Source organism: Puma concolor, chromosome A3 (assembly GCF_028749965.1).
Source record: "Puma concolor isolate L17-30 chromosome A3, mPumCon1.1.hap2, whole genome shotgun sequence".
In the NCBI taxonomy this organism is placed as follows: Eukaryota; Metazoa; Chordata; class Mammalia; order Carnivora; family Felidae; genus Puma; species Puma concolor.
Window position 1 is genome coordinate 58,185,531 of NC_141669.1, and position 22,110 is coordinate 58,207,640.

Genomic DNA, 22,110 nt, shown 5'->3' on the forward strand with positions numbered 1-22,110 from the left:
CAAAAGTCTGCAAATGAGCTAAAAGGTCTTTGAAAAGGGTCAAGTGACATATATATCTGTCTAGCTTTCCTAATACTGTAAAAGCCACCTTAAGTCTTTCAGGAAACAAAACAGTTTGCTTGCGGAGGGAGGGGGGACCCTCTAATACAGCTGTACCTGTAATTTGCTCTTACTGCTAGTTTTTTCCTTTCCTTATTTAAAATCACACCAAAGATAAAGACGTTTTTTGGCCAAATAAAAACACAACATTGAACGGAACTTGGCCTAACAACTAGCATGGAATTGTCAATCCACCTTGCATTAGCAAAAATGAAAACATGAATAAAAATACGAAAATGAAACTAAAGAGAAAAATGTTAACAGGCAAAACCAAGATAAAATTCAAATTTACTTTCAAAAATCTGATTTTATTTTCTGAATCAAAAAGACGTGTATTCACGTTAAATGTAGAATGTTTAACTCTCCATTGATCTCGCAAAACACTTTCCAGATATTGTTAACGGTGCTCAGAACTGTGTAAAAGTCAACATCCAATACCATGTTTTAAAGAAAGAAGTTTAAATGTAGGACTTATTTCTAAGAAACCCTTCTCAAAGGTCAAGGCATTGGCAATTCTAATTTAAAAAGAAATTTTAATCATTATTGGAAATTTAAGTGACAATGGCTCTCAAGAGCTAAAAATCAGATCTCTTTTAAAACAGAAAATATGTTAGTTTGAGGGACTCCCACCTGACAACTCCAGTTAAACCTAGTATTTCAACTACCCCCCAAATAACTAAATACATTATTTTGCCTTGGAATAGGAAAATTAGAAAGTGGAATTTTAAAATTATACTATATATATAAATACACCATTTTAACTGTCCTGGTTGCTAGCAGAATACTGAAATTAAAACCAAATTCTACATTCAAGGGGCAAATGATAAATGCTCTCTCATTGTTGTAAGAGTCCATCCTTGTCCTTGTTGTTTTCTACCCCCATATATTAAAATCATGACCAAAGGCCAAGAGTTCATCCAATTTACCTGAAATGAACAGCTGGTAGGTACTGGTCCTACGTGTGTGTCCTTTAACAAGTCCAGGACTCAAAAGGCTAGGGGGAGTTAGAACATGATTTAGGAACACTTGAGAATTCCAAAATGACTGACACCCATGTCCCTAAAATCTAGTACACTTTATTCATAGGCTATTCACGTGTACTGAGGCATGTCCAGCATGCAGGTTAACTTCTTTTACTTGTTCAAAGTGAGGTAAAACAGACAAAAAATACTTAATATGAACAGAAGCTGCATTATTAAAACTAACCTTCTTTTGCTGCTTATTTCATGTAAACTGACTTTTAAGTTTTTTCACAAAAAAGGTCTTAAAGCCAATAATTTTTCCAAATGTAGTCACCTAAAAACTAAGCTTCCTCTTTCAAAGCCATTATTAGTAAAGAATATTTTGAAATGAAGGAAAACATTTTTCCCCCAGAATCTGCATTTTGTACTTAGCATGATAGAGTTTCTTATTACTTTATTTTTCAAATTTAGAAAGAATTCAAATCTGAGTACTATTTGATATTTTTTTCAGATACAAAGCAGTACCAACAGATTCATAAATATGATTTTCTGACACAGAAAAGTCTGCTACCACTTACAAAATACCAACAATTCTTCTTTCAGGCATAAGATGACTGAGACTTACTAGTTATGATTACTTTTTCAGCACGAATACAAATTTAAATCTTGATTTTTTTTTTTTTTTTTGCCAACAACATTTTAAGTAGTCAAATTATACTCCACTTCCAGATTGCAAATTAAAATAATAAAAAGACTAATGAAAATTACCCAACTGGCAACAAGTCCCATGTTTCAATGTTATTTTTAACCCCAAAATTGTAACCTACCGCCAGTAATTATTTATACGCGTCTACTTCTTCTTCTTAAATCAGCACTGGTCAGTTATGTAAAAGAGTAACTGTAAGAATGGCACTTGGCACTGGAGTACCTTAATGCTTCTGGTATAGAAAGAAGCATTCTTAAGCACTCTTCTAATCTGTACTTGGAATTTCCAAAAGCATTTTTAAATTGTCAATTGTCCACTGATAGATTCTAGGGAGTCTATTCCCAGCTAACATGGTTGATTTAAAAAATAAAAATTAAAAAAAAAAATCGCTAAGCCACATGGTAATGGAGTATTACACTTGCTCTTTACATCAAATGGAAACAGTTCCAGGCAGACCAAAAGTCGAAGAAAACCTGCCAAATCAAAGGACTGGAAATAAATTTCATCTTACATACCTCAGAGCAGAAAAGCTCAAAAATTCAAAAGTCCAAAGACCACCCCTTCCCCCCACGCAAAATCCCATCCCAAACACTTTAATTCTGAGCCTAACATTTCCCTACAATGTTAATTCCAGAAGCTTTAAGGTACTTAAACTGTGCAGTAACTGTTGAAAGCACCACACTACAGAGGAAATGCCATAAAGGGTTCAGCAGCTGCCCACCCATCCCTTACCACCCCCACCCCAATAATATGTAAAAGCTCCTGTTAAAGTTTTTTTCTTATGCTAATAAAGGCATACCACCTAGTGTGCTAAAGACTAAAACTAGCAGCATTAGAGCAGTAAAGTGAAAATAGGAAGCCGACAGGAATGATCTAAATGCCTACTTAGAAGAAACAAAGCAGCAGACGGGGGGACCCTTTGCCCTCTCGTTGTGTTTGTAGGGAAGTGGCTGAATTAAACAGATTTACCCACTTTAACAAAAATTTAACAAAGCTTCCCCCAAGACACCAGGATAAAACCTGACCTTTCCAGTCAAAGGGCACAGAGAGGACTCTTCCACGTCCTGGAGTTGAATGAGTTCAAAGATTGGCAAAAAGGAAAAAAGAAAGCATTAGGGGTGTGATGCGAGCAAGCTCTGGAGTGAGTTTATCGAACAGTCACACCAAGTTTCTCCAGCACACGGACACCCTTTTCTTGGTATTCTTGTCGGGTCATCCAGAAGTTGTCTTTGTCTTTCATGATATCTGCCAGAACTGCACCACCCAGGAACACCATGTGCTTTCTGCGCGGTGGATCTTCGATTCGGATCTTAAATTTCTAAAGGAGAAAGAGGGGATCACAGAGTGTCACTCGTGCATAATGCTTTCTGCTTCATGAAAATGACTGTTCATACATTCTCCTGTTGAATTCTCACAGCAGTCCTGGGAGGTAAGCAGGACGGTGCAATTTGGTGTCTGAGGTACAGAGATATTTTTTGTAATCTGCCAAAAGCTCACAACTAGGAGATCACACATCCATCCCAGAGTGCTTAGAGCAGTCCTGATTTACACTTGTTGCCGCATCACTATTAACAACGCCCTCTGTCACTCTCAGAAGTGTCTTGATTTGGACAACAAATTCCACGATCAGCCTACTGACAGAGCCCAAGTACCACAGTCCTGATTGTGGCAGGTTTTCCCATCAACTGGTGATGACCACATCAGCAAATCATTTAGCCAGATGTCAAGTCAAGAGTTTGGGTAAGAGGACTTCTATGGTTTCTTCAAGGTCTAACGCCTCTGATTGCAGTCCCATGTAAGAGTAAGACTGAAATTCTTTTCTTATAAGCAAAGCTCACTTTCTATTGCTTCAAATTGAAATGAAATGTTCTCAAAATAAACAAGACCAAGTATAGTCAAATAAACCTTGGGGATGCTGGAAAAAATCAAAACAGTAACCAAAATTAAAGATAAGTGGGAAAAGTTTTATCATCTTTAGCCACTATTGACTGCCTAATAAAAATACACCTCAATCTGTGTGATCAGTCCACGCTTCAAAGAGAAACCTTAAAGTGCCATGGTTTAATTTACTGTGCCACAAATCCTGCAAGACTCCAAGTAAACTATGTCACGTTAAGTTGTCTTCACGTCACATAAATGGAACTGTGAGATCTGATAGTATATGACACATAAAAACACCAGTTTACTTACATAAAAAAAAGGGGGGGGGCCTGGCTGTGTTCCAATAAAACTTTATTTATAAAAACAGCCAGAAGTGAAATTAGTCAGAGAAAGACAAATATCATACGACTTCACTCATACGAGGACTTTAAGATACAAAACAGCTGAACATAAGGGAAGGGAAGCAAAAATAATATAAAAACAGGGAGGGGGACAAAACATAAGAGACTCTTAAATATGGAGAACAAACAGAAGGTTACTGGAGGGGGTGTGGGAGGGGGGATGGGCTAAATGGGTAAGGGGTACTAAGGAATCTGCTCCTGAAATCACTGTTGCACTATATGCTAACTAACTTGGATGTAAACTAAAAAAATAATGGCCCCTCAAGACCCTGCTGCCCCTGCAGCTCTCTCAACTGGCTGCTGGTTTCCTCACATCACCACCTTCCTAACCTTGGAGGTTCTGATCAACTGTTGCTCTTCACTGCTGCACCTCTCTCCCTCCTCCCTACCACTCCAAAGTTGAAGCTCATTCTATCAGACCATTCCATCCACCACTCCTCCTTGCCAAGTCACCTACAGGACCCCCAGGTTTCTTCCTCTCATCCCTGCTCCTACTGTGCATGGGGGTACGCTCTCACCACCATTTCCTGGTGTTATCCTTAGTGACTTTGTCCTCTGCCTCTCAAAACACCGACTTGGGTGTTCAACTCTCTACTTTGTAGCTGCCTTCAAGGAACTGAACACAACAGGTGAGAAACTCAAAAGTGTTGGTTTGACTGCATCGCTTACCTTACTTGAGCCCCTCAGTGCAGCACGGCAAACCCATTACATGTCTCTTCTCTCTTCTCTCCAACACAACCATTTCACACCTCCTCCTCCATTTCATAAACCTCCGTCTCCTGTCTCCTCCCTCTGAGCCTGCGAACGCATCCTTTTACATCCTTCTTTCTTCCTCCCTCCCCCAACAATCTATTCACACCAGACTTAGTGATTCTTTTTTAAAAACAAAAAAACAACTTGAACTCACGAGCCTGAGATCAGACCTGAGCTATCAAGAGTCAGACACTTAACCAACTGAGTGAGCCACCCAGGCAAACCCAGGCTTTGTGATTCTTTAAAAACAAGTCAGATCCGGGGCACCTGGGTGGCTGAGTCGGTTAAGCATCGGACTTCAGCTCAGGTCATGATCTCGTGGTCTGCTGAGTTCAAGCCCCACATCAGGCTCTGTGCTGACAACTCAGAGCCTGGAACCTGCTTCAGATTCTGTGTCTTCCTCTCTCTCTGCCCCTCTCCTGCTTGCACTTTATCCCTCTCTCTCAAAAATAAATAACCATTAAAAACAAAACAAAAAAAAGAGGTCAGATCTTATCACTTCTCTGCTCAAAACCCTCCCAAGGCTTTCTATCTCATTAGGACTAAAGCTAAATAAATCCTTTACTGTGTCTGAAAAAGACCTACATCCTGACAACCCAGGGCTTTGGCACTTGGTATTCCTGCCTAGAAGATTCTTCCCGCAGATAGTCACGTGGCTCACCCGCTCACTCCATTCTCTGCTCAGAACTGATCTCATCAGAGTCTTTCCCTGACCACACAACATGAACGATCAAGCCATCTCCCCAATCACTACCACTTACTAGCCCCTGACCTCACTTTAGTTTTCTTCACAGTGCTTATTACTATTGAAGTATTATTCATAGAATAAAAGCAGTGATTTTGTTTCTATTTACCATGTTTTGATTGTTCTAGCACCTAAGACAAGTGTTTAACACCCAGAAGGATGTCAAGAAATTTTTGCTGAATAAGGAAATAATCACCTGAGGCTAATTTTAAATTGTATGTATAACTCAATAAAATCAGACAAATAAGCGGAGTACTTAGACAACATGGCTCCTTTTGAGTCTTTTAATTTGTTTAATGTATGTGAGTCCGTACTCAATTTAATTTCCACAATTCGAGTCACAGATGTGACATTAGTATCTCCAAAACACAAGTCCTCTGTACTATGTAATCTCATTATCTAACAGCCAATCAAAGTTGTTGGGACAAAGAGGAGAACTCAGAACTGAATGACTTCTGGCTGAATGCAGAGTATACGTACTGTACTTCACACACTCCAGTGTTTGTAGAAGAAAAATCAATCCCAAATAACCATCGACTATTACATACTAGTTTAAAAATCTCTCTCTATTCTACACATCAACAACTACCAATTTAAGTCTGTTTCAAGAGCCAGGATAGTTGGGGAGACAAAATATTTGACCCATGGTGTTTTACAATCTGATTAGGGAGATAAGACATGCAAGAAACAGCCAGAAAAATAGCCTAGAATCAGAAATGAGACAGTCCAAGGGTAGCACTGAAGGCTGGTTACATATCCAAAAAGGTAAAAAAAAAAACAAACTCAAAACCCCCAAAGAGGCATTTCTCTCTCCATAGTACAGCAGTCCCCTCTTATCTGCGGTTTTGTCTTCTGTGGTTTGCTACCCATGGTCTGGAAGCAGATGATCCTCTCTGACGTATCACTACATTCACAAGGCCTACGTAGAACACCTCGCTTGATCTCCTCACGCAGGCAATTTGTCATCTCACATCATCACAGAAGACTGAGTGTAGTACAAGAAGATATTTTGAGAGAGAGACCACATTCCTATAACTTTTATTCCAGTATATTGTTATAACTGTCCTATTTTATTATCGTCGTTTTTTACTGTGCCTAATTTAGAAAGTAAACTTTATCACAGGCATTCACGTATAGGAAAAAATCGTATACGTGGGATCCAGTACTATCTGCGGTTTTAGGCGTCCACTGGGGGCCTTCAAACGTATCCCCCGCAGAAAAGGGGGGACTCCTATAAGGCAGGTTCTTCCCGTGCATTTAGAATTTTTTTTTTTCAACGTTTATTTATTTTTGGGACAGAGAGAGACAGAGCATGAACGGGGGAGGAGCAGAGAGAGAGGGAGACACAGAATCGGAAACAGGCTCCAGGCTCCGAACCATCAGCCCAGAGCCCGACGCGGGGCTCGAACTCACGGACCGCGAGATCGTGACCTGGCTGAAGTCGGACGCTTAACCGACTGCGCCACCCAGGCGCCCCTCTTCCCGTGCATTTAGAGGCACCCTGACTCCAGGCTGTTACAGATGAATCAGAACATTTGGCCCTGGATCTCACTGCTTCCAGCCACTGACTCAGAGGTGACCAGGTAGGTGAGGTGACCAGGTAGCACAAGCATTCTGAAAGAGAGTTTACCTCGAACCATTTACTTCCTCTTATCTCTTCAAGGCTGCAAGTGACTGTATTAATAATTAGTTTAGGAAGACTTCATGCTCCCTCTGGTGGTTGTCAAGATTCACAAGCTACTTTACAGGGTTTTAAAAGTATGTTAACAGCTGGATTATTGATTGATACTTACAGAAAGTTTTTCCACATCTCCCTTTAAAACTCGTTCTAAGTAAAGCTGTTTAAGTTCTCGTTCCAACCGTGACGGCAGTCCAGGGTACATAGTAGAACCTCCAGAAAGCACAATGTGCTTATAGAATTCAGATCTAGAAGGACACAAAAGGTATTCATTTGGGGTTTCAGATGGGGAAAATAGTCTCTCAGAGCTCCTTTTTGTCTGTCAGCTTCAGGGGACTGCTGGGAGAATTAAATAAAATCCAACATGGAAATCACAGGGCTGAATGTTTGCTATTAATACTGTTATAACAAACCCTCTCTACATGTAAAATAATTATAATTTTAATGAGAATACTTCTAAAGCACTTGACACAGGTTCCTGCAAATGTAACCGAACCTTTTAATAACGACCATAGTTCACATTACAAACTTTCATATTCGGACTGTGTTATCACAGTGCTTCCCCGGAGCCACTGTGTGATGTGGTTGTTTACTATAATTAACCATTTTCTACTATGATTTCAGTTCTTGCTTTTCAACGTTTACATTTGCCTTTTGTAGTTTTCCCTTTTGTTCCTTTGCCTTGAGACTGTCCGCTGTTATTTTTGGTTAGACTGGTGTGTTTTGCTTCATATAGCAGTCCTCTCTTCCTTGAATATGCTGCTCTTATCATACCGATAATCAAATCTAAAATAACTGCTATGTACTAAAAGTGATTTAACCGAGTGAGGGTCTGAGGAACTCTCTTCATTGTAAAGTTAGTTCAGGAGCTGAGTCACATTTATTTTGGCCTCATTCAAACTGGCTTCTAGGTTCTCAGTGGAAGAAATTCTCAATTTGTTAACCCCAGCTTCTAGGAGAGCGGTATTTTTTATCTACCTGCAGAAGTATGCACGTGAACGTAGCCTATGCCAAGCAGTTGAGGTGACATGTACCCACTAGTGTTTACGTGAACACTTTCAAAATGCAGAACACACAACAGCTGAGTTGTGCCACTTCCTAATGCCAGCTCCGTCGAAAGGGTACCAAACCTGAGTCCAGGGTTTCAGGCATGCCAACGCCTGAATCGCCACTGAGAGGCATGCACTTTTAAATGCAATTTTACTATCAGTGATCATTAAATCAAGGGACAAAAGCGTCTACCTAATCCCTACTAAGGAAATTTACTCCCTACTCCAAGTCTAGATTTCTGATCGTCTTCCATCAAATTTATAGCTTGTTATAAGCCAACTGCGATTTTTATTAATTTCCTTTATTATCCTGCTCCTCAGCCATCCCACAAAAATTAGTTTGGTGGTTATTTAATGCAAAGTTAAAAAGACAAGTAAGCAAACACCTGCTTTACAAAATGCTTCTGAGTGAATTCCTCTATAACCCAGCTATATAGGAGGGCTTTCCAAATATGACTCAAATCAATTCTAGATGCAATGTAAGATATGAATTTAATAACTATGTAAAAACAAATTTCTGCATAGCCAAAAACACCATAAGCAAGAGACAAATGGAAAATTAGGAGAAGTATCTGCAATGGATCACAGAACTAGCTATAATAGCAAAAGAACTTTTAAAACATGAGGGGAAAATATTACAAAAATTCCATACACGAATAAGCAAAAGCCATGAACAATAACAACAGTCCTAAACAAAGAAAAACATGCTCAACTCCACTCTTAAGGAAAATACAAATTAAAACTACACTGAGGTATCATTTACACTCACCAGACTGGCATAAAAGTTAAAAAGTCACCACACTGTGAACAAGCTGTGGGGACACAGGTGCCCTCACCTGTTGCTGGTGGGAAGGAGAAAGGTACAGCCTGCACAGTGAGGAACTGAGCAGTAACAAAACTACATGCATTTATTTACCTTTTGGACCAACAACTCCCCCTCTAGAAATTTTTTCAGAATGTTCATGCCCAACAATACAAAAATAAAGAGTACACAAGGTTATTAATTGCAGCATTATTTGCACAAATACTGGAATCTACCTAAATAACCAAGATTCACGGAATAAATGGATATGTATACACTAGAAAAAGGAGGACGATCCCTAGGAAATGGTACAGGATTGTTTAGGACATACTAAGTGAAAGAAGGGCAAAAAAGCATTTTTACTATGCTCCCTTTTGTGTAAGAAAAAATGAACATAGAGGGGCGCCTGGGTGGCGCAGTCGGTTAAGCGTCCGACTTCAGCCAGGTCACGATCTCGCGGTCCGTGAGTTCGAGCCCCGCGTCGGGCTCTGGGCTGATGGCTCAGAGCCTGGAGCCTGTTTCCGATTCTGTGTCTCCCTCTCTCTCTGCCCCTCCCCCGTTCATGCTCTGTCTCTCTCTGTCCCAAAAATAAATAAACGTTGAAAAAAAAAAAAATTAAAAAAAAAAAAAAAGAAAAAATGAACATAGAAAGGATAAACCTGAAACTAATGAGACCATTTACCTATAAGAGGGAGGGGGACTAGGGTGGAGAACAAGGGGCAGGGAGAGTAATAATACTTCAAAGAATACTTTTTGTATAGTTTTGACTATATGGTAATGCTTCACCTACAAAATTAAAGAAAAGCCAGGAATATCCTGTGCCACAAAACACAATGTGCTCAAAAAGATAACAGCACATCAAAGGATGCAAGACCCTGTTTGAAGGGGCTCTGGCCAAATCAGGAACAATTTGAGCATTAAAATAAATAAAAATGGTAATGAATTATAATCCACTGTACAAAATCATGAGTCCACGCTGATAACAAATAAAACAAGGAAAAGTGCTTCCTTATGCTAGAATGTCAACTAATACATATAAAAGGAATGACAGAATTAGGAAATCACCTTTTTGCAACCACAACAAAAATGCATTTAGGCATTTTAGCATCAATAGATGCTAAAAAGGGTGGGGGGCAGAGTTTAATGAGGAACAGGAGATCAAGACAGTCTCAAAGTATTTTCCCACAAATTACTTAGAAACTAAGAGAGAAAAACTACAAAAACTAAACAGGAAACTTCATTAAGAGCTTAATACTAACATCACCAATAAGGAAACAACAGATCTCATATCTGGATGTGAAACCCTGAGAAGGACTCATCACTTAAGGAGTATTCTAGTCCCAAATGCATAACCTGAATCTATTCATGAGAAAAAATACAAACTCAAGTTGAGAAAAGTTTTCTAAAATAATTGGCCTGTACTCTAAAAAGATGTCAATGTCATGAAAGACTGAAGAACTGTGCCCAAGAGACATGACAACTACATACCCTGTGTGATCCTCAACTTGATAATCTCCTGGGGAAAAGAAAAACTATATAAAGGGCATTATTGGGACAGTAGATGAAAGTGACAAATGGATGGCACATGACAGTGTATCAGTTATCAATCTCCTGAGCTCAATAACTGCACTGTGGCTATAGAAGAGAATACCTCTGTTCTCAGGAAATAAAAAGAGAATATTAAGGAGTAGAGAGGACTTATACATTCAACATACTCTCAAATGGCTCAAGAAAAAAGAGAGAATGACAGAAAGAACATGCAGAATGTTAAACTTAGTAGAATGCAAAACTGAAAAAAGAGTATACATGAGTTATCTGTATTATTCCTGAAAGTTTTCCTTAAGTTTTAAATTATTAAAAAAAATTTTTAAGTGGTTTCTGAGACATAATGATATATATTCAACACCCAGTGCCACCCTCAAAAAATTATTTTGCCTTACCTGTTCAAAAACATGAGTGAGCTAATAGACAACTTGGTCATTTTAACTACACACATTCCATCTACTGATAAATAACTTGGAAGCCATCATTTATAATGTACCTGGTATCAATGTCAGCTGCCTGGATTGTGTTAAAAAGCAATTCAGCAACACCCACGCCCTCAACATTGATCAAGTGAGGCTGAAATAAAGCTTCTGGTGCTTCAAATCTCTCTCCCCCAACTTTGATAATGCGGCCATCTGGGAGCTAGAAACCAAGAATAACCAGGTATTAGTCAGCAAAACGTTATTAAAAAATTTCCCAGTGTTCTCTAGAACACTATTAAACACATCTGTTCTATAACCAAAATCATTACCAGCAACATATTATTCCCACAATAAATTCTTGAAAAAGGAAAAAGGTAAAATAAAATATATTCAGATAGCTGTTCTGCTTTTCAATGCAGAACATGCCATCACACCATGCTCCAACACAGCAGGAATTTCTTAGAACAACCACCAAGGCACGAGTGCATTACGTTCCTTTGCTGTGTGCAGCTAAGCATAAAAAGGAAATGTTCATAAACCACTGCGTTTGGATTACTGCTGGTGTCAATGCTGCTTCTCTATTGTAACACATCTGTGATTTTATGGATATTTTTACCAAGTGGCATAGACACATATAGTTAAAAATGTTAATTTCTCTCACCAAATAATTATACTGTGAAACGTTACTATTTTGCCATCAAAACACTTTAATATCATGTGTAAAACTTCTGTCAAATCATTTAATCCAAAAAATGTGTTTTTTTAGTTTATTTATTTTTGAGAGAGAGAGCATGGTTAAGGGGGGAGGGGCAGAGAGAGAGAGAGAGAGAGGGAGGGAGAGAGAGAATCCCAAGCAGGTTCCATGGGATCCCACGAACCATGAGACCACGGCCTAAGCCAAAACCAAGAGTTAAATGCTCAACTGACTGAGCCACCTAGTCACCCCTAGACTACTTTTATTAAGCAATTCTGTGTCCTATTTACTAGACCCTGTTAATAAATTTTATTTTATTTATTTGTTTGTTTGTTTATGAGGGAGAGAGAAGGAAAGAGAGTGCAGAGCCCGGAGTGGGGCTCAAGCTCATCTGACACGGGACTCAAGCTCACCAACAGTGAGATCATGACCTGAGCCGAAGTCAGATGCTTAAACGACCGAGCAGGCACCCTTAAAACATTTTTTTTTTTACATTTTATTTTTAAGTAATCTCTACACCTACATGGGGCTTGAACTCACAACCCTGAGATTAAGACTTGCATGCTCTACCTACTGAGCCAGTCAGGCTCCCCTCTAGCCCCCATTAAATTTTAAATAATGGATAAACATAATTTTAATTTAAGCAAATAAAATTTAAACAACAGATCTGACATCATTACAACATAACCTTGTATAGAAAACTCTTAAGTCACATCATGTTTAACTAAATGAGAAATGTTAAGTAAAAACTTTATTTTTTAAATTTTTATTTTTTAGTAAACTCTATGCCCAATGTGTGGCATGAACGCATGACCTCAACATTAGCAGACAGATTATTCCACTACTGAACCAGCCGGGTGCCCCCCCAAAACTCCCTCTCTTACTGTCTACTTATTTTTTTTAGAGAGAGAGACAGACAGACAGAGGCAGAGTGTGAGTGGGGGAAAGGCAGAGAGAGAGACACACACAGAATCTGAAGCAGGCTTCAGAGATCACGACCCGAGCTGAAGTCTGACGCTTAACCAACTGAGCCACCCAAGCATCCCAAAAACTCCCTCTCTTAAAACCACCTCACAACTCATTGGATTGACCTAAGTTTTAAGCATGCTTGTATATGCTGGCATTTGACCCATTTCTATAGGAGATACCAGAATTAGTTTTACATGAACATTTCTCACAGTATATTTATAATATAATACAGTAATTGTATTTAGATTCTAAAAATGACTTTTCAGTATGACAAAGTCCCACAAACCAAGCTTTTAAAACATTTACTCCATGTTTGCTATAACTGTTTACAGATATGTGCAAAAGCAATCACATTTTTCAAAACTTCCACAACTGTCTTTAAATAAATTGTATCAAGTTAAAAAAACAAAACAAAACCCAAAAACAAAAAAACCCTCAAGAATACTGATTCAAACATTTACTCTTAACAAAATAAAACCATCCGGTGAGTTTAGGAACCACATGAAATCACCTAAGATATTTGGAAAAACTTTACACAGCACACTTACTGGTAAAACCTCTGTAGCTCACATTTCCAGCCTCTCTGCCAGAGGGGCTTCTTCCTGTACTCTGGCTGCTGGCCAGCGTGGGGCCACCCAGCCTGGGAACTACCTACCTCTAGATACTGACTATTAAGACTGTAGGATTCTCCTCTTTTTGCACCAAATCTTATCCCATCCTTTCTCCCCCTTCACTTACTTATCAGTTTCACCAGTGTACTGGTTTTATTTGTTGTGCAAATGACAAATAAGTAAGAATTATGTATAACATGTTTGTTATAACAACATGAGTATGAACTGCACGGGTCCTCTGACACATGGATTTTTTTCGATAAATACAGTACAGGACTATAAATGTATTTTCTTTTCCTTATGATTTTAGTAACATTTTCTTTTCTCTAGCTTACTTTATCGTAAGAATACAGTATAAAATACCTGTAACATACAAAATAAGTGTTAATCGACTGTTTATGTTATTGGCAAGGTCAACAGCAGGCTATTAGTAAAGTTTTGAGGAAGTCGAAAGTTATACACACTGTATGGGGCGGGGGGGGGGGGTGTTGGTGCCCCAAGCCCCTGTGCTGTTCAAGAGTCAACTGTAGATGTTTTTGTAACCCACCTCAAATTCTTTGACAAAGGAGGGGAGAAATTAACAAAACATATGTATACTTCTAGTTCCCTCATCCTTTGTCTCAGGCCACTTTCTTCCTTCCCAACAAGTCAGGTAGATGAAAAATTATACATCTAGAGGAACTGTCAAAAAAGCTTCAGAAAAGAATCCCTAGGGCAAATCTTGAGATCATTAAGTTGCTTATCAATTATTTGGATCAGTATTGTTTAAAAATCAAACAATATAATTTATAAAATTAACAATTATTTTTAAAAGGACTATTTTTTACATATTTGTGATATGTAGAGCTTACATGAATCAAATATTTTATTTTTATTTATCTTTTTTATGAATCAAATAGTTTAAGAATACTGTCCTTGCTTTTATTGCCTATTACTTGCTTTTATTTTAGTAATAACTAGATCAAAGACAAGATATGAAAGTACTTTATACCCAGATGAATATAATAGACTTAGGAGAAAAACACATTTAAAATTCAGGTAGGACCAACTCCCGTGGTGTAACCTATAACTAGGTTCTAATTCTTATTAGTTACACTTTCAAGTTAACATGTGTTTTGAAGATCTCATTATGAAAACACAAAGTCAGGAAAACACTGCCACCTAGTGAATTATTAGAGCAATATTACAGGATGAGCACTTCCCAAAGCATGCTTCGCAGAACGTTTTGAGTCTCATGAAATGCTGGAATCCTGTAGTCTAATAAGGTTGAGAAACACGCAGTATGCTATATTCTCACAGGCACACACAAATTAGCACATAAAAGGCTCTGAAAAGTCCTTCAGTAAAGCGAAACACTCCCAAACTTACTGGACAATGTATACTCCACTGTAATTTTTGTGAAAATACTTAACATCTCAGGGAAATAACATTCTGTAAAGTGCATGTTGAAAATGCTATTCCAGATATTAGAATCTCAAAATAACATCTCTTATCAATTTATATCCTAAGGTAGAAAGGCTATTTATGATTCTTGCCTTATTTCATATTATATGGTATCCTAAAATAACTTAAATCAAAGATCTTATTGTGGAAAGACATTATAAGGTCACACACACACACATACACACACACACACACACACACACACACACACACACACACACACATATATAACAACTCAAAACAAAAATACTGATTCTAAGAAAATCTCTTTAAGCACACACCAACAGTCATGGTGTTCCATTTTAAAACCACACATTTTATACACTGGAAATACTTACTGTGTAAGATTCAACTAATACTGTGGTTTCTAAGGCCAGCTTCTGCTCTTGCTCAATATTATACCCAACATAACACAATTTTTCTTTAATCATGCGAACTGTTTCAAAGTCAGCAGAATGGTTGAAGGCGTATCCTCGCAAAAGAAGCAGCTGGTACAAAAAAACAGTAAATTGACAATCTGAATTGAGTTCAACTCTGGAAAAGTGATCACTGCCCACTAAATAGCTCACGTCAATAACAAATGCAATGGACAGTGGATCCTTAGGACTCACTGAATATTTCAGAAATGGGAAATATTACTTTCCATAAAAGGATATATATTTGTTTCACAAAGAGTAAAAGAATTATTAACAGTTCATGAATAATGGGTAAAAGAGCTAAAAAAAAAAAGCTAGTTTAAAAAAAAGACTATTGTTTGAGTACCAATGTTCAGACAGTTTTGTTAAATAATCAAGTCTTAAAGTTTTAAACATTTTTATTTTAGAGAGGGAGCAAGAACGAGAAGGGGAAAAGGGGAGAAGGGGAGAGGGAGAGGAAGAGGAAGAATCTTAAGCAGGCTCCACTCAGCGCAGAGCCTGACATGGGGCTCGACCCCACAACCCTGGGATGATGACCTGCGCAGAAATCGAGCTGGATGCTCAACCAACTGAGCCACCCAGGTACCCCAAAACTCTATGTATTAATACATATTATTTTAGTTCTGTACTCCCACAATCTGCCACTTGCTCAATCAATGCCATATTCATGAAATATCCCTAGGTCATAGAAAGTTTTATCCCTAACTTCTAGTATTATAACTGACACATATTAGATGGGCAGAGCATTTGCGAATCATATAAATGATAAGAATTCAAGTAGCTGACAGAAAAAACCCTATACCATAATATGTAGCAGAAACAAACTGGACTTTGCATATAAAAACTTTAAAAGTAAGTCCCATTAGCTAATCTTTGTGAGAAAACCCTTGGAAAGTCCTCAGACAGAATTCTGGCCTAGAATGAGAGTATAATTCTCATTTACTTAATCTCATTATTACTCTAAATGAGACAAAAAGAACCCAACGTCAAGGTAAACACTTAATACGACCCATTTTATCACACAGATATCACCCTAGAATAGTTTCTCAACAGCAGCACCAATGACATTGTGGACCTTACAATTCTTTGTTGGAGGGCTGCCCCACTCATTGTAGGATGTTTAGTAGCATTCCCACATAGCTGTTAACAACCATAACATGTCTCCAGACATTGCTAAGTGTCCCTGGGGGGCAGCATCAGCCTTGGCAGAGAGCCACTGACCTGGAGAGAATATTCTAAGTAACAGAATTCTGATATAGACAGTAGAGTAGACTTTTTTCTCCCAATATTAAAAATATATATATACATGCCTCCAAATAATTGCCTTATACACTTTCTCCAGCAATGTTTATAACTAATTATACCCAGAAGTAAACTTTAATATAGTAAACACTAAAAACTGGGTTAATTCCATGAAAACTACTAAATATTAAAGTCTGGTGCAACGGGGCCCTGTTTTTAAACAAATATCATTAATTTGCGATCACTGTATTTTCTGGGGAAGGACAAGAAAAGGCAACCCAATCAGGATTATGGCTTTAACATATACCTGTCAAAGAAAGGTTTTATGGCAGAAAAGCCTGCCTCTATTGTTCAAGGAGGTTTTTTTTTTTTTTTCCAACGTTTATTTATTTTTGGAACAGAGAGAGACAGAGCATGAACGGGGGAGGGGCAGAGAGAGAGGGAGACACAGAATCAGAAACAGGCTCCAGTCTCCGAGCCATCAGCCCAGAGCCTGACGCGGGGCTCGAACTCACGGACCGTGAGATCGTGACCTGGCTGAAGTCGGACGCTTAACCGACCGCGCCACCCAGGCGCCCCTGTTCAAGGAGGTTTTAAGGTCTCTTCTATCTTTGAAATACCTCACTGCCCAGTCCCTGGGAATAGCAAACATAATTATGTAATGATGTGTTCTATTCTCATTACTGTACCGGAGAGCGTGTGTGTAAATCTTACTTGGATTTTTATACGAATACTGGGGTAAATGTGTCACTCCTCCAGTGGTACAGAAGATCTGCTATGGTCCTGAGATGATATATTCAAATACTGCGTTAAGTCAGTAAACACAAACTACAAAAGCTAATTTCTACAATACCTTCTTTTGCTTACCTTGATAAGGTATCTGGTAATATCCCTCCCTGCAATATCTAGTCTCCTGGTAAGGTGAGGGAGAGAAAAGCCTTCATACACTGGACAAATGTGAGTCACACCATCTCCAGAGTCCACCACTACTCCAGTTAATAAACCTGTGTGAAAACCATGAAGTTTTAAATAAAAAGCCAGACCAGAAAAAATCAAAGCCAGCAAATTTCAAAAATTAGCAGAGAAGCCAAACTAGAAACTTCCCCAACCAGAATGGTCTAGAAGCCAGCATTTCTTTACTGTTTGCTATTCTGCAGCTTACTTCTAGTATCTGGACACTAAAGTGAGTATTCTCACACAGGTCTCTTGTGAGAGAGACTCTTAGTCTAACTATGTGCCATCCCAGGAGATGGGAAGAAACACTCTGAGACCAAGGAATGTCTCTTAAAGCTCAGTACGATTCTTCTTCTTTCCAATTTAATCTTCATCCCCAAATTCCCTTCAAGTGCAATTTTCTAAAGCATCATGGTAACTTTTATGAAAACCATTGTGAGAGATAAATACTACACAAGTTGATAGTGAAGCTTACTGAAAATAATGTACTTATTATTTTTGTCATATATTCAAAACTATGTTTTGGAAAAATTCCTATTGATAGGAATGACTACAAAAAGTTACCTTCGCACAAGGGTTAATGCAGGAAAAAAATACATAACTTTTTCTAATTCCTACTGATAAAATTTCCTATTGATAGGAATGACTACAAAAGTTACCTTCCTTAATGCAGGAAAAAAATACATAACTTTTTCTAATTCAAATTTTCTAGTAGTTAATAGTCTAATAATGTTTTTAACCAAAAAAAAATTTTTTTTAACTCTACAGAATATGCAATGTCTATAACTTTCTTAACCATCATGTTATCATTTTCACATCCCTGAAGAGGCTCTCTCCATTTTTTTTTTTTTTGAGAGTGAGAGAGAGCAAGCACACACATGCAGGCGCACAAATAAGCAGAGGGAGACAGAGAATCTTAAGCAGGCTCCATGCCCACGGTGGAGCCCGACACGGCTCAATCTCAGACCTGAGCCAATATTAAGAGTCAGTGGCTCAAATGACTGAGCCACCCAGGAACCTCTCCCTCTTCCTTTTTTTTTAAAAAAAAATTTTTTTTTTTACATTTATTTATTTTTGAGACAGAGAGAGATAGAGCATGAACGGGGGAGGGTCAGAGAGAGAGGGAGACACAGAATCTGAAACAGGCTCCAGGCTCCGAGCTGTCAGCACAGAGCCCAATGCAGGGCTCAAACTCACGGACCGCGAGATCATGACCTGAGCTGAAGTCGGCCACTCAACCAACTGAGCCACCCAGGCACCCCTCCCTCTTCCTTTTTTTAAAAAATGTCTATTTAATTATTTTGAGAGTGAGAGAGAGCTAGCAGGGAAGGGAGAGAGAGGGAAAGAGAGACAGAGAGAGAGAGAATCCCAAGCAGGCTCAATGCTGTCAGCGCAGATCTCGCAAACCATGAGATCACGACCTGAGTTGAAATCAAGAGTCAGATGCTTAACCAACTGAGCCGCCCAGGTGCCCAAACCCTCTTTCTTAATACAAACTTGAATGTACTATAATATTTCATCATAATGATTTGTCTTTGAATACATTTACTTAATCTACCTCCTTTGGAGGCTCATATAATGTCTCTCCTTGATTGATGGTGGACATAAATCTTCATAAAAAGGTTCATAAAAACCATTTAGTACCTTTTAATGCTGCATTCCTTTCAACAAGAAACTTCTCATTGAAAAAAAGAGGAATCCACATCATTAATTCAAAAATACTCCCAGTAATGTCAACTAAAGCAGGGATTTACATTATATTTTACAAACAGACCTTCTCATGCAACTTCTACTTATTTTCTCCCACTCCCACCAGGTTACACACTAGCCTTTCCCTGTATAATCTGACCCATTTTCAGTGCCCCCCTCTTTTTCACTGGATTACTCATTCCTTCCACTTCAATTCCTATGGATTAAGGTTCAATCTAGTTCATACCTTTTCATTTACACCTTTCCTGACAATTCTAACCTCCAGATCCCCTAATTCCCTTTATTCTCCTCAGTCCTGTGTGTCCGCCGTGTAGTCAAACATAGCTTCCTAACCCACCGTGTCACTTCTCTTGTTCAAAACCCTTCCACAGCGCTGAATGCTTCTTCCTACCTTTGCTTTTGTAACTGACAGCACTAGCAACCTTCAAGGAGAATTTTATTGGAGTTCTTTTGTTCATTACTAGACTATCATTTCTCAAACTAAGGAATCAACAGTTAAACAAAAATGGTTAAATATTAGGAATTAAGTGAGGGTATCTTCTCATTGGATGCAAATAAATTTATGAATATCGCTAGAAAAATCCATTAAGGTCAACTGTATTTATTCAAATATAGTTCAAACAAAAATTCATTTCAGCAGAACTGTCCCATCCTCACCCCCTAAATGAAACTATTATCACCAGTTTCGAAGCTTAGATTCAAAATTTTTAATATCTACTTTTTCCAAGGTATTTTCTAAAATAATTTCTAAAATTTATTTTTCTAAAAATGAAATAAAATTACCTGGATACAAATGCTCCTTGTAAAGTAGCAAGTAATTTTTAATTCCTTCCTCAAAGGAAAAATTATTCACAGCTGGACTGTAATCACCTTAAGATCAAGAAGACCGGGGTGCCTGGGCGGCTCAGTAGGTTGAGCATCCGACTTCGGCTTAGGTCATGATCTCACAGTCTGAGTTCGAGCCCCACGTCAGGCTCTGTGCTGACAGCTTGGAGCCTGAAGCCTGCTTCAGATTCTGTCTCCCTCTCTCTCTGCCCCTCCCCTGCTTGCACTCTGTCTCTCAAAAATAGATAAACGTTAAAAAAAAAAAAAGGTCAAGAAGACCACATCCAGCTTACTCACTGCTATATACTCTGCACTAAACAGAGTGCAAGGTACATTCCACTTGGTGAATGAACAAAGCTTCTTTAAAAATTTAATTCCCCTAAGTATTTTCTAAGAATCTCTATGTAGTACTAAAGATGGTTTAATAAGTCAAAACGTATTTTTACAAGGTGATTTTTACTAAATATATATAAAATAGGATGGCGCTCCATGATATTAAAAAGAGTTTTCTAAGTACTATGTCACATACACTGCTAACTATTAAGGCTGGAGACTTAGCTCAGGTGTCCCTTCCTTCAGAAACCTTCTCTGACATGCTGAATCAAAATGATCTGTTTCAATATCTTTGCCCCCATTAGATTCCATATTCTATGAGGGCATCTTTACATTTCAAGTACCTAAGAGACTGTGTGGCACCTATCTGACAGCCCCATAAGTTCTTCATAAGACCATCAGAACATCAGAATGTAAAGAGCTCTCCCCACATGGCCAATTTTTATTCTCAATAGAAAGGAAGGCGGTTACTATCGGCAGCACCAAGAAAGCATATAAGTTAGGAAGACACTGCCAAATGTCTACCTTCTCCTTTGTATTTCATCTACCATGTATAAGGCAGGCGTGATCTTTACTAACTTTTTTGGATCTCTGTATTTTTTTTCTTTAACTCTGCCAATCCTAAGGACAAATCCCATGCTCGTTTTCCACTGTACAAAAAGACGTTATTTCAATACAGTCTAAAAGAGGGAACCTCCTACTTCTTAAAAATTGAGAAGTTCTCTTCTTACCTTAGGTCTTTCATTGTTTAATGAAGAAAATAAAAATATATGTGAGATTTTATTTGACAAATTTTAGAAATTATGAAAATATTTGAATAAATCTATAATACTGTGCTTTTCTGGGATTCAAAACTTATTAGAAAATCAAATTCCTGTGACATAAAATGCACTTAATGTCTGAATTGTTGTTCTAAAAATTAAGTTTCACCTACCTTGAGCATACAAAGTCAAAACCGCCTGGATAGCTACATACACACCAGAAAACTGGTAAGTTTCAAACATTACCTGAAAATGCAAAAAGAAAGAAATACTGGTATTTAGAAGTTACATAATAAATATTTATGCTTTCTTGATTGTCACAGAGTGGATTAGTTGCCAAGACAGAATCAAGGGACCTATAAGAGTCCTCCGTTCTCCTCAGCTACCACAGAGCTCCAATGATGGTGAACAGATTTTGGATAAATACCGAGTTCTCAAGCATTTCTTAAGTGTTACAAAGCATTTTTTTTTTTCTTTAAATTTTGAGAGAGAAAGAAAGAGCGTGGGTGGGGGAGGGGCACAAAGAGAGGGACAGAGAGAGAACCCCTCGACGTCCACCCACATTGAGCCCCTTTCACACAGGGTTCGAGCCCACAAACGGCGAGATCATGCCCTGAGCTGAAATCAAGAGTCAGGCGCTTAATGGACTGAGCCACCCAGGTGCCCCAAAGCAAAGATTTTTGAGTGTTTTAGTCAATGGATAATTAGAGTGGAAGAAAGATTTCTGCATTTAAACAAGCCTTTCTTAATGATGTCCCTCAATGGAAATATCTTTTATTTTTAAAATTTTCATCTAGATTTTAGTTAGTTAACATACAGTGTAACACTGGTTTTAGGAGTAGAATTCAGTGATTCATCATGGAAATATCTTTTAATTCAAGGAAAAACTACAGAAATTGCTTAACTGCTGACCCTCCCTCAGATTCCTCTCCCCTAAGCTGAGCCAAGATTGTGGCTCTACCTTCAGCAGTTAAAAAAATGAAAAAAAGAAGAAAAAAGGAAGGTAGGAAAACAGTAGGGCAGAAAGACAAAACTGTACGCAGTAATTCCTGAAGGCTGGCAGATACAGAAACTGCCTAGCTGGTACTCCCACCTTCCCAGCTTGAGCC

General features: G+C 38.3%; 1 protein-coding gene across 1 annotated transcript in view; it reads right to left on the minus strand.

Annotated features, from left to right (window-relative positions):
- Positions 1–386: 386 nt before the first annotated feature.
- ACTR2 (actin related protein 2) overlaps positions 387–22,110 on the minus strand; it is a 38,888-nt gene continuing 17,164 nt past the window's right edge. The window contains exons 4-9 of the mRNA XM_025932400.2: positions 21,175–21,247; positions 17,286–17,422; positions 15,099–15,248; positions 11,118–11,263; positions 7,341–7,473; positions 387–3,085 (exon numbers count right to left, since the gene is read on the minus strand). Of these exons, the coding sequence (XP_025788185.1) occupies positions 2,915–3,085; positions 7,341–7,473; positions 11,118–11,263; positions 15,099–15,248; positions 17,286–17,422; positions 21,175–21,247 (810 nt within the window). The 3' untranslated portion in view covers positions 387–2,914. The remainder of the gene's footprint in view (positions 3,086–7,340; positions 7,474–11,117; positions 11,264–15,098; positions 15,249–17,285; positions 17,423–21,174; positions 21,248–22,110) is intronic.